The 12,683-nt window shown below is 33.8% G+C and overlaps 2 protein-coding genes and 1 non-coding gene across 3 annotated transcripts; all 3 read left to right on the top strand.

Moving 5' to 3' along the window:
* The first annotated feature begins 2,740 nt into the window (after positions 1-2,740).
* Positions 2,741-6,911, top strand: LOC139866411 (uncharacterized). The gene is made up of 14 exons (XM_071854645.1): positions 2,741-2,892; positions 2,979-3,063; positions 3,149-3,268; positions 3,470-3,567; positions 4,068-4,151; positions 4,603-4,736; positions 4,895-4,967; positions 5,059-5,104; positions 5,182-5,291; positions 5,378-5,485; positions 5,547-5,606; positions 5,698-5,759; positions 5,851-6,163; positions 6,597-6,911. Exons 1-14 carry the CDS (start codon positions 2,812-2,814, stop codon positions 6,798-6,800), a joined length of 1,578 nt encoding a protein of 525 aa, XP_071710746.1. The 5' UTR covers positions 2,741-2,811; the 3' UTR covers positions 6,801-6,911.
* A 216-nt stretch (positions 6,912-7,127) lies between these two features.
* TRNAV-AAC (transfer RNA valine (anticodon AAC)) lies at positions 7,128-7,201 on the top strand. Its single transcript has one exon. It is a non-coding gene; the product is annotated as a tRNA-Val (tRNA).
* Positions 7,202-7,353: 152 nt separating this feature from the next.
* On the top strand, positions 7,354-9,193 carry LOC139866226 (acyl carrier protein 4, chloroplastic-like). The gene is made up of 4 exons (XM_071854378.1): positions 7,354-7,538; positions 8,238-8,336; positions 8,429-8,551; positions 8,925-9,193. The coding sequence occupies exons 1-4, from the start codon at positions 7,479-7,481 to the stop codon at positions 9,057-9,059; spliced, it is 417 nt and encodes a 138-aa protein (XP_071710479.1). The 5' UTR covers positions 7,354-7,478; the 3' UTR covers positions 9,060-9,193.
* Positions 9,194-12,683: the final 3,490 nt, after the last annotated feature.

Here is a 12,683-nt window from a genome sequence, read left to right as displayed (position 1 = left end):
ATGTACTATATAAATGTAGAAATTATAACGTATAATGTACAACTATATATGAACAAGCATTAGGTTTGCATTTTCTACCATGCATAAAATATATTAATTAGTTAATGTTCTTAGCTACATACAAAAAAAAATATCGTACGTTTTCCCCCATAAGTTAACTACTATCCGGATAACAGACTTTTTCGACCATCTAACTAACTTCGACAAGACACGGCACTTCATTCATATGAAATTTCCACATTTAACATCAATCTCATATGTCATCCTAGATGATGCTACCCAACATTACAATACATGTAAAATTAAATCTCGGAGGGAGTGAAAAGTCTTTTAAATTTATGTTTTGACAAGAAAACAAAAGTAGCTAATTGCGATTCATAGATCATAAGATGCCAAAAGTTATGTCAAAATCAATAAACTGGGGCTATAGTTATTTAACCTTTAGTTTTCTATGTATCCCATGAGATGACATTTCACATTTAGTTGGTACAACCAATTAAAACTCTAAACTTTTGCGAAAATCAATGTGAAAATTGACCAATTGTGCTTCAAGTCGACCATGTTCAATGCGGAAGGACAACGTTTTCTATTTGTAAATTTAACGTAGCTTAGTTGATAACTAATAAAGCATATTTTCACATGTTAGAGTAAAGACGTACTTGAGTGTAATAAGTAGGGTTTAAGAACAAAACAGGACTCGAGCATTCGATATAAGTTGTGGATAACCCACACCTGAATCGTAAAGATTCCGATAGGATTGCTGAATGTTGAGTCCACCAACGATCCAGCACACATGATCGAGCTAGTGAACCGAAGGCATGAAGAGATCACACTTCCTAGAACATACCCTGGAAGCCTTGAAGATTGTGGATGTCGTAAGAATGCTTATTCGTCTGACTTGTGTGCTTGTTACGTATTCACGTATTATGTATAGAGTTTTAGGTACTTGTATTTATAGTTGAGCTATTAGAAATGTACTAAGATACAAACCATAGATACATGCAATCCTTTCCATAACTAACTTACGTTAATTAAGGAAATCAAATCGGGATTAATCTTATCTGTAAGCTAAAAGTAAAATGCAAGATCTAATTGAAGATCACTAATAATTGTATAGGCGTATCACCAAGTGCGGGCTATACCCTTGAACTTGAATGAATATGTGGCGTGGGCACTGGATATGTGACTTGACATATTCATATGGTGAGTTGATTTAGAGTTACAAGCGCATAATATGCGATTGCGCTACTATGTGCATGATTAATAATTACTCTGTGCATGTTGTCAAAAAAAATTGAAGGTCATGTTTTAAGCCTTGACATTACTATAGCTACAACCATAAGTAATTTTGGTAATCAACACGCTTTGACACGAATGATATTCGTTAACTTATAAGCAGGGGCTCACTATGTTACAAGCATCCAACTTTTACGAGGTAAGTTAAGAAGTTTATATAAGGAATCATAAAGTTTAGGTGTCATTACCGATCCACACAAAAATAACTCTAGTATGCCCCTACATTAAAGAACTGACAGCTAATTGAGATCAGCCTGGATAGCTGCATATCAATCTTTTTACTACCATAAAATAATTGAATACTGAAAAATGTCACATGGAAAATGTGTGACTTGAATCCCAAGTACTCATGAAATATAACCAAGTTTATTAAGAAACAAGCTTTAATAAAATTTGACAACTTTTTTGATAAAATTGTGTATCACTAACTAATTATATTATATTATAGTTGAGTATAAACATTAAAATATAGACTCCTACAAATCAACCACCCAATTATTTAATTGGTTAACTGATCAAACATTAAATTGATCCTTAGAATTCGGTCTATACTTATCAACAAAAGAGGATATTTATGGATCTTTCGAATTTAACACTCTGGTCCGGTATACCGTAAATAACCCTAACGTGAGATGAATATCTCAATAAGGGTGGTTAAATGAAGACCCATCATCATCGGACTAGCCGGTGTTGATGGCTCAAGAATGGGTGTTAGGCTTTATGTTCATATATAGAACGTTACCTGTAACAGTTAAATGGAGCCTTAAAGCTGTTACGATTCCGGTTGAGTAGGTTAACTTATCGAGGATGATATCATAGAATGTTGAGAGTGTTTTGTGATGTGTTAGATGATATTAGAATATCGTTATGTTGTGTGCGTGAACATGGATCTTTTGGTGAATGTATGATGTTCTATTTATAGTTGAACATTATTGTCCATTAGTGGCATGTAATAAGACATAGAAAACATATTCTCACCATGTCATACTATACGAGACATGCGAGTATACGTATCATTATTAACCATAGCTATGTTGTCCAGTGGCAGAAGATAGTGGTAGCTAGAGGAGGTTTTCGCTCCACCTGAATTTAACGGAGAAAAAAATTTTACACTAAAAAAATACTAGTAATATTTTTACCAAAAAATAAGGTTTTTTTTAGTGTTTGCCACTGCTGACAATGAAAAATTTATTAAATTTTTACACCCGTCCCACCTGTATTCGGGTTCAAGTTCCGCCACTAATGTTGTCTCAATTCTCATCACTATATCACTATATGCTCTAAATTTTTTGTTATTAGTTTAAAGTAACTGCCATACAGGCCCAATGTAAACAACCAGCCCATTTAGTTAACGAGCCCAATAATCCAATTAATTCTTTCCGTTCACCGCCTTTATTTGTTCTGTTAAACCCCTTTCTTATCCATAAACCCTAACCTCCAAACAAACCAAGTAAATTTGAAAATTGGAGATTATTAGGTAAAAAAATCATCATTAATTATATAAATTAATCATCTATGGCGATCGGTCTAGGTTTTGGACAATCGTGTCACCCTCATTTTCGTCTCAATTCATATCTACTCCATCGCGTTTCTAATGTAATTTTCTCATCTTAAATTTTGCTTTTTAACTGTATTGGTAATAAATTGTATGTAATCTGTTGTTGTGTATTATTTGTATTTAGGCTCGATTGAATTGTGTTGCTGCTATTAAAACAGTCGACGAATCAGATGGTTTTTCGACCGATTCTGTTATTTATAATGATAAAGGCATGTTTCAATTGGTATAATTATTTCAAAATTGTATATATGATTGTCGTTTTGAGTGATCAGTTGAGTGTGATTGGAAATGAAGGTGTGGAAGGCAGAAGGATGGAAACAGACTGGAAGAGATTTAGCTCGAATGAATTCGGGATTACTAATTCGATGATCAAGAAACCTACACGGAAAGTTTTAAATGCTTTAAAAAGAAAAGGTAGGATTCCCTTAATAATGATGTTTGCTATGGACTATATTTCTGTATAATTATAATATTATAATATGTTAGTAACAAATATAATTTATTCATAAGAACAAACATTTATGTCCATTTCGTTTTTTAAAAGACAATCATTTAACATTGTATGAATAAAAGATATTGATGCGTGTGAAACGATATGTGGTTGTTTGTTCGTAGGGTTTGATGTTTACCTAGTTGGTGGCTGTGTACGTGATCTTATATTAAAACGCACTCCAAAAGACTTTGATGTATTAACTACAGCAGAATTGAGAGAGGTCAGTTAGTGATTTGAATTATTTTGTGCATTGTTGTATAAGATCATTGAATATTTGAACATGTAGTTTTGTAGTGTAATATACATTTGCTTTACGAAACCTAGTCTAGTAATTAAAAGGATATTTCTTTAATAATTCTTCATTAATGTGTTATTATTCCGAGTGAACATTTGTTTCACGACAGGTTTTTTTATTTTCTAAATTATTGTCATTGTCATTGTTATTGTTATTGTTATGTTATTTTGGGAATTATTCAATGCTAAATTTGTAAGGGAAGCATAGAAATTAACTGACTCATCTCTACAGGTGTCGAAATGTCTGGATCTCAAAGAAATAGCCTCTTATTTCTTCTTTAATAGTAGAAGTAAATCAGTAATGAATGTCATGAACAAAAAAAAAAAACTAAGTTTTTTCAAATATATATATATTTTTTTGTAACTTTGCAGTTCACATAAAGTTGCTTACTAACTTGTAAATCTACCGTTTCGATTACTGCACAGGTCGTAAAAACCTTTCCTTGGTGTGAGATTGTTGGGAGACGGTTTCCAATCTGCCATGTGCATGTTGATGATGAGATTGTTGAGGTTTGTCTTTAATAAATCGCCAGATATTTCACCCTGATAACATTCAATTATTGTCTCATTTTGTCACGTACATCTTTACAAACTTGTTGTACGTTAACTGAACGGTGGAATATGTGCCGATTGGGTGTGTTGGGTAGCACGCTCAAATGGTCAAAATGAGTCTGCAATATCCTGCTTATTAACTTTCATTTGCTCGAATTTGAATAAATACGCCGTAAATATAATAGGGTTATAAAACTATTTCATTTAAATAATCATATAGCTTTTATAGTGAAGAGATCTAAGCATCTTCAATTATTGGTACATATTTTGCGTGACTCTAGACCCATTTGACCCGCTGAACCATTTTTACCCATTTAACCAGCTGAGAATAACTTACCCATTTGACCAGCTCAACATTTTTACCCATTTGACCCGCTGAACCATTTTTACCCATTTGATTGGTGAATAGGTTTCTAGTTTTAGCACATCAGCAAGGCATCAAACACTGGACTTTAATACGGCATTACAACATCACGATGGCTGTGATGAGATGGATCATATTCGTTGGAGGAATTGTTTGCAGCGAGATTTAACGATAAACGGGTTTCTGCTTTGGCCCTGGGAACCTTAAAAACTTCAATGACTTTGTTTCCAATATTGTTTAAAATCGGTTCACCTCCCTGAATCTTTTCGTTCCATCTTTTTCATAAATCTATTTCGTTATCTTGTATTGGTAACCGTCTTATGTTCCCATTTTGCAGATTGATGTTTGATCCATATGCAAATACAATTTATGACTATATAGGAGGAATCGAGGATATAAAAAAAGCTAAGGTATGCACCTGTCTTTAATCTTTAACAATGTATCAATTTTTAACTTCCATCTATACGTGTTCGTATTAAAGTGATTTTGGTATTGGTATAGGTACGAACTATTCAGCCTGCCATATTCTCATTCATGGAAGATTGTGGTGAGCTTTCTAATTATTTTACATTGGGCATAAGTCGTTACTTATAATGCATCTTAAAGATCATTTTCTTGTTGCAGCTCGCATATTACGTGCCATTAAAGTTGCTGCTCGTCTAGGGTTTGGTTTCTCGAGAGAAACCAAACATTCAATAAAACACCTTGCACATTCGGTTCTACTGCTAGATAAGGTATTCAAATAATATTATCTCACTTTCTTTTAATATCTTAGAATAAAATAATAGAACAATTTGGATATTAATCTTGTTAATTACAGGGGAGGCACCTTTTGGAAATGAATTACATGTTAGCATATGGTTCTGCAGAACCATCATTGAGGTTGTTATGGAGATTCGGTCTGTTAGAATTGCTCTTACCAATACAGGTGAAGTTTGTTGTTAACACGTCGGTTATGTGTAGTTTTTGACATGTTCTCGTGTTTGCAGGCTGCGTATTTTGTCCGGGATGGTCCTAGGAGACGAGACAAGAAGACTAATATGCTCCTCGTAAGCTTCGTGATGAGTATAAATTGGCCTATGTTTTTTTTTTAATCTATTTTTTAATATCGTGTATTTTATTTTATTTTTTTAAATGCAGTCATTGTTTTCAAACTTGGATAAGCTTCTAGCACCAGATAAACCATGTCATAGTAGTTTATGGTAAAGTTTTCTGCTTTATCTGTTTGTTATATATTGGGATTATATAATATTTTACAATTACAATAACGTGCTTCTGTAATTGTGTTTCCAGGGTGGCGATTTTAGCGTTTCATATGGCGTTATTAAATCGACCAAGGGACCCGTTAGTGGTTGCTGCGTTTTGCCTTGCGGTCCATAACGGGGGGGACATAGAGGAAGCGGTTAACATAGCTAGAAGAATATTAACATGTCACGTTACAATATACCACGAGTTATCGAAGCCTCGTAACCTTCAAACAAAGGCACTAATAAATGAAATTTTGGACCTCGGACTATCAGTTAGCACGGCACTATCAAACATGACTAGTACATTTTATGTCTCACAAGCAATGAGTAGTTACCCCAAAGCACCTTACTCTGATCTGGTACTTGCTATACCAACTCATATTTTGATTGAGTAATGATGAGTACACCAAAAGTTATCAGTAAACCACTAAATATGCATTATTATATTGTACTGTACAATTTTTTAAAGAAATCTTAGTGGGGTATATGAAAAGTGGCGGAACTTGAACCTGGATGCAGATGGGGCGGGTGTAAAAATTTAATGAATGTTTTCAAAGTCAGCAGGGGTAAAAACTAAAAAAAAAAAAAAAACCTTATTTTTTGGTAAAAAAAAAGTTTTGTTTTTAACGTAAAAAAAATTTTCCCGTTAAATTCAAGTGGGGCGGATACCCCTTTGTGATACATTAAGTACCGCCACTATATATGAATAGAATTTGGTGGTGTACGAATCACATTCTATTTTGATACTGCACTTATGAAACTTGTCTAATTGATAATTTTTTACTTGTGCAGGTGTTCATCCCTTTACATGTGTATATAAAGGCTGTTCAGATATTTGAATGTGTGAATAAAGGTAAGGAAGCGAGATTTGTGCCGAAACAAGGTGGGAGGATTGATTATGAGTTGTTAGCGATTGGTAACGTACAGGAAGTGCGGCATGTGCTTGCTAGGATTGTTTTTGATACTGTTTATCCTCTAGATCTTAATCAAGATTAATTGTAGCGTCATATAAAAAACTGTTAATTGAAAGTCAATGTCAGTTTTTAGAAATCTAAAATCTGATGTATTGTTATCTACATGAACACACACTAATGATCTAACTATATATAGCGTTGGTTGTGACAATCTGATGCCTAAAGGCATGTTAATTTACATTTATTCTTAACCTGCTTTGTTGGGGTAGGCTTTCTTGAAAAACACTTAAAATCCACGCTGGCACACTGTAACACGAACACATTTTTAAATCATTTTTGAAATACCCTTAGACGATATTATAATATAGTTTAAGAGATTTATAATTATATTAGCTTAGTTAAATATATAGGTTTCGTGGTGTAGTTGGTTATCACGTCAGTCTAACACACTGAAGGTCTCCGGTTCGAACCCGGGCGAAGCCAAAACTAAATTTTTATTATTTTTTAGTTACATCGAGTATCTGAGTCATCAACTAATGGTATGGCCCACCATAGTGATCCTGCCACGTAAGACAAGTGATGAAATGGATAGGCTTTACAGAGTGTTGGCTGATTCACACCACTCGTCCCTCAAAACAACATCCATTCACTCACATATGCATCCGAAACATTACAATACACCGTTCCATTTTTTTTCAACAAAATAAATAAAAATAAAATCTAACAATTGTTCTTCAGCTAAACACACTTGAAAGTTTAAATGGCTGCTGTTCCTGTGATGACTAGTGTTCGGTTGACTACTTGCATGCATACAACTCAGGTCAACTCTTGACTTTCTAAAAAGTTGTAAATTTCTTTCTTATTTGTTTCTTGCATAAATCTAAAGATTGTTGCAAATTATGAGTACTATTTAAATTTTCTACTAAATTGACCTATTGTATGGTGTACCAAATATGACCGTTAATGTTATCTGTGTCTTTCTCAATTCTCATATGATAAGCTAATTCGTGACGAAACAATTGTTGTAATTCAATATATCAATATCAATAGTAGGTATATATATTAGAGTTTTGGAAATAGATAATCTGGAATGTGACAATCCAAAAAGATGACCTAGTGGCTGGAAACCCGATTTCGTTACGAGAGATACTAACATCACGTTTTGGGGGTGGTTAGAGAAAGAACCGAAAATGGTCATAGTATCATAGATAACCCGGCTAGGTCGCGTATAACTTAATAAATTTTTTTTAAAAATGCTTGATCTCCTTGAGAAGTAACTTGAACAGAGAAAACCTCATTCGTTTACATTTATAACATGAATGCATTTCTTTGATATTTACTCTGAAATGTTGCTGACTGAAATACATTTTTATTGATATAAAAACAAAGCAGTAGAGTAATGTAATTATACTAAGAGAATGAATTTACTCCATATTGTAAACTGTATTGAAGATATTTAATATGAAATTTTGGTAGTATCATTTTTCACTTTACCTGCACACATTTTTCTACAATGCAGATAGTAGCGAAAACCTCAAGTATGAAGTTAGTCCCAATGGCTCGGACCAAAAGTAGTTTTGCTACCTTCAGGACATCTCGCCTTCGAATCTCTTGCTCTGTAATAATCATTATTACTGTTTCATCTATCAAAATGTATATATCACCATATATATTTGACTGATTATTACTTGAAAACTGAAAACTTTGTAGGCAAAGCCAGAGACAGTGGACAAAGTTTGCGAAATTGTAAAGACTCAACTTGCGTTATCAGCCGAGTCTGTGGTTGCACCAGACTCTAAATTCTCAGCCCTTGGTGCCGATTCCCTTGACACGGTTAGTTTAGTTGTCATCATATCATATATATATCATCATTTCACTAGTCTATGAATAGTAACTACTAACTACCCAATTTCATTAATGTCACTCGTGCACGTTGAAGCAACAATCGATAATATTAATTAGTTGATCAGTCTAATACCTATTGTGAGTAATTAACCAACTCAAACAACACTCGTGTAACTGAGACAGACCCACAAACAATACGACACGCGTATATAATGTGGTTATATCAGTTTTCTAATTATGACAAGATATAGAGTTTTTCATATGCTATATCCTTGTAAATGAATTCCATTCCATTATAGTTTATACTCATTAATTGTGCGATATATTAGAATAGAAAGTAACATATTTTGGATGAATGCAGGTCGAAATTGTGATGACACTGGAAGAAGAATTTGGAATCAGTGTCGAAGAAGAGAACTCTCAAAACATAACAACGGTTCAAGAAGCTGCCGATCTTATTGAAAAGCTTGTTGAGAAGAAAAATGCAACCGCATAAATTTCATCATTTTGAATGTGGTTTTTTCAGGTCTCTCCAAATGTCGAATCGAGTAGACCATTATTAGAAGATTTGTTTAAGAACGAGAGAAAAGGACACGAGTATGAATAATAATTTGTGAGATTTTTTGGATCTGTCATCGACTATCATTCAAGTTATTGATGCTCTGTGTGGTAGTATGAACTATGAAGAATACATATAAACAGTACACCAACATAATCTATAAATCTAGCTATCTATCTATCTATAATTAATATAATAGGTTTTAAATCTGCGAGGTAAAATATGATTATTAATAAATACATATACATACACTTATAAAAATATAAACCATATTATAGAAATTGATTGATATGATCAGTGGCGGCCCATGAGGGGGACAAAGTGGACTTTTGTCCGGGGCTCAAAATTTTAAGTGATCCAAAAATATAATGCGTTGAATATTACTCTAGGTAATTTTGAGTTTTTTTCAAGCTTTTTCAATCAAGCCCACACAAATATTATTCTTTCGGGTCTTGTGGCCCTTTACTTTGCATCAGCGCACTAGAATTTTCAGGACCGGCCCTGTATATGATTATTGCCTGAGTTCATTCATCGATTATGTTTTGTTAATTAATAAAAGAAAGTACCAATAAACAACTATTAAAAAGATACGCCGCTACCGGGGATCGAACCCGGGTCACCCGCGTGACAGGCGGGAATACTTACCACTACACTACAACGACTTGAGTGATAAATATCTATTTTCAAGTTATAAAGGATTATTACTTTTGTTTTTTCCATTTGGTTCCTTATTAAATATGTCATGTACTTTCGTGGACACAAATTGTATTGACTCAAACTACACGCACTATAAATTAGATACAAAACCTTGATGCACAGAATAAGCTAATTAATAACAATAAACACCTAACATATACTATAACCACGACTAGTATGGTCCATATGGACTTTGTATTTCGAGAAAATCTCATTCGGAAAAGGATCGCAATTCGCACATCGGTAGATAATATGTTTAAGGTCATTAGACATATATCATATGTGTCATGGACTCATGGTCCTGGTAATCTTTTTGTAACTATGGTTCAAGCTGGTTCAAGCTTTAAACGTACTGGTCAAAAGTGAAACAAATACGGAGTATATGTATTAACAAATTCTTTTTCTTCAATTATATAATCATTACCCAATATTTATTCGCTTGCTGTGGTTAATCAAAAAGACAAAAAAAACATAAAATTCATTGATCTTATATATTAACTAAGATCCAAACTTTAAAGCATATATATCATACATCTTACATCATTAGTAGCATGCATGCATATCCCTACAAATTTGACCAGTCTTCTTCATTACTTATAGATAATAATTCCAAATAATAAAACATAGTACCTCTCATTTTTGCAAATGACAAAGTACGTATTTGTTTCATGTCACTTTTCATAATAAGTTTTGTACTCGATCGAACAATTTTTTTTTTTTTTGTTGGCAATTGGCATAAGGTTAATCATTTTTGTTGTTTCTGAAGTGTGACTAAATTAAACAACTCAATATTATTGTAAAAAACATTGGAAATATTTGAAAGTGAGTGGTGTGTGTCCACATGGACTGTGGCACTACTAAAACCAAATAGTTTAAATAAAGAAAAATGATGTTTATGTCTGGGGTATGGACTGCAACTACTGTTGATGGTGGAAAAATCAAGTGTAATGTGTGTAGTAGTTAAAAAACAAGTGTACAGAAACAAATAAAATAAGTGAAAATGTACTCCGTAACTTTTATAAAGAGACTTTGTGAGTTTGTGTAGTAATATTTGTAGTAGTGGGTCGGGTGGGTGTAGGGGCACTATGTTGTAAAAAAAAGCCGAGAGATATGGGGATCGTGGTTGTGGCCTTGTGAGTGTCTTTGTGTGTGATCGATAGAATTTTTTTCTTATTATATAATGACAATTGTTAATGTTAATGATGATGGTGCGGTTGCAAGTGGGTAACTCCTATTTGAATTTTTTTTTTTTTTCAGTAGTACCATAAATCTTATTTTCATAAGATGATGATGTGGACAAGTTATTTAATCTTTCTTGTTTGATGTTTTTATTGCTCTTAAACATAAGTATGAATGCTTGAATGGGAGACTTGTAACTAACACTAGCTAGGATAGAGAGGAGAATAAAGATGTCAAATATAATTTAAGAAGCGGCATAGTCCAATGACCACTGAATTTTTTGAAAAGCAGGAAATCCAGATTCGAATCTTAATAACGCCCAAAATCGAATTAAAATGAGCTCTTGAACAGATGAGCGCCAATTGGCGCAATTCACCTGGTTACAGGTGTCGTCGCTGGAGGGGCTCGTCGCCCAGGGATTTTACTCGCAAGTGGGGACCCAGTGTGGTTTTCGCTAGGGAGGTTTTCTCTGCGAACTCAAAAAAAAATTTATTTCGGGACTTAACTCTAAAGATGAGCAAAGATATCTATACAATAGTCAAAGCTAGAGAGAGGAGAAGTAGAGATCTTGAAATTATCAGATATATCAAAGATGAAGTCAGTCAGAGCGTAGTTAGTGAGGACGAAATCAAGAAAAGATGGGAGAATTTTTCTCCTCGTTATTAAGCGAGAGAAGACCTGGATGAAGCAGAGGAGTATACAACTATGTTTTTTTGGACAACGGTTAGTTAGGATCACCCAGTGAGACTTAATCACTCACGCGATCATCTCCCGTAGTTGCTATACTTACCTTCCAACTGCGTATCCAGGAGGAAACTTGCACCAATCCCACTTATTCTCCATAAGGATCAATAAGGAGAAACTAAGGTCAACTTTGCGAAATATGGAGAGAGAAAAAGTGGTAGCACGACCAGATCCCTCTTGGGGCATGGCGATGCCTAAATGACTATAAAATTGAGGTGGTAGACTAATTTTTTCAACAAACGTTTTTAAAAGTGCTAAAATTCAAGAAGAATGTAGACTCGGCGAGGTTATTCCTATCTACAAGAACAAATACGATGCACAAACTTACGGTAATTGCAAGGGTATAAAACTACTTAGCCATACTATGAAATTTTGTGAGAGAGTAATATACACTATGAATAAAGGTGTCTGAGAATCAATTTGATTTTATGTCGGGTTGATTTTCAAATCGAGACAACTCACCTTATTATGACGCTTACAGTAAAATATGAAGTAAAAAACAAAGTCCTTAAACATGGATTATTTAGACTTGGAAAATGATTATGATAATGTTCCAAGTGGATTGACTTGGAAAATTTGGTTCGTGAAATGTTAACAAGGTTTTTTTAGCAACAAGATATATCCTATTATGGTTGATTTGGAAGTGGCGAACTAGTTTGGTGCATTCTCATCCTGTTTCAAGACAAACGATTCAAAGGAAGATCGCATTGTGAAGTTGAAAGCTTTGTCACATTTATGGATCTCATGTAGATCTAAGGTGCATCATCGGTCATTTGAAGATTGGAGAATTGAACAATTAATTTTGTTGTTCCATGTTGATTTGTATGTAAGGCCTTCGGCCATTTCGTGATTCACAAACATTCTTACGTGGCTTTTGGTGTATGTTCTTGCTCGCAGCTTGCGGGTTTTATCTAATATATCTTCCAACTTTCCAAAAAAAAA

Source organism: Rutidosis leptorrhynchoides, chromosome 9, assembly GCF_046630445.1.
Source record: "Rutidosis leptorrhynchoides isolate AG116_Rl617_1_P2 chromosome 9, CSIRO_AGI_Rlap_v1, whole genome shotgun sequence".
Taxonomy (NCBI): Eukaryota; Viridiplantae; Streptophyta; class Magnoliopsida; order Asterales; family Asteraceae; genus Rutidosis; species Rutidosis leptorrhynchoides.
This window is presented reverse-complemented; position numbering and strand designations above follow the sequence as displayed.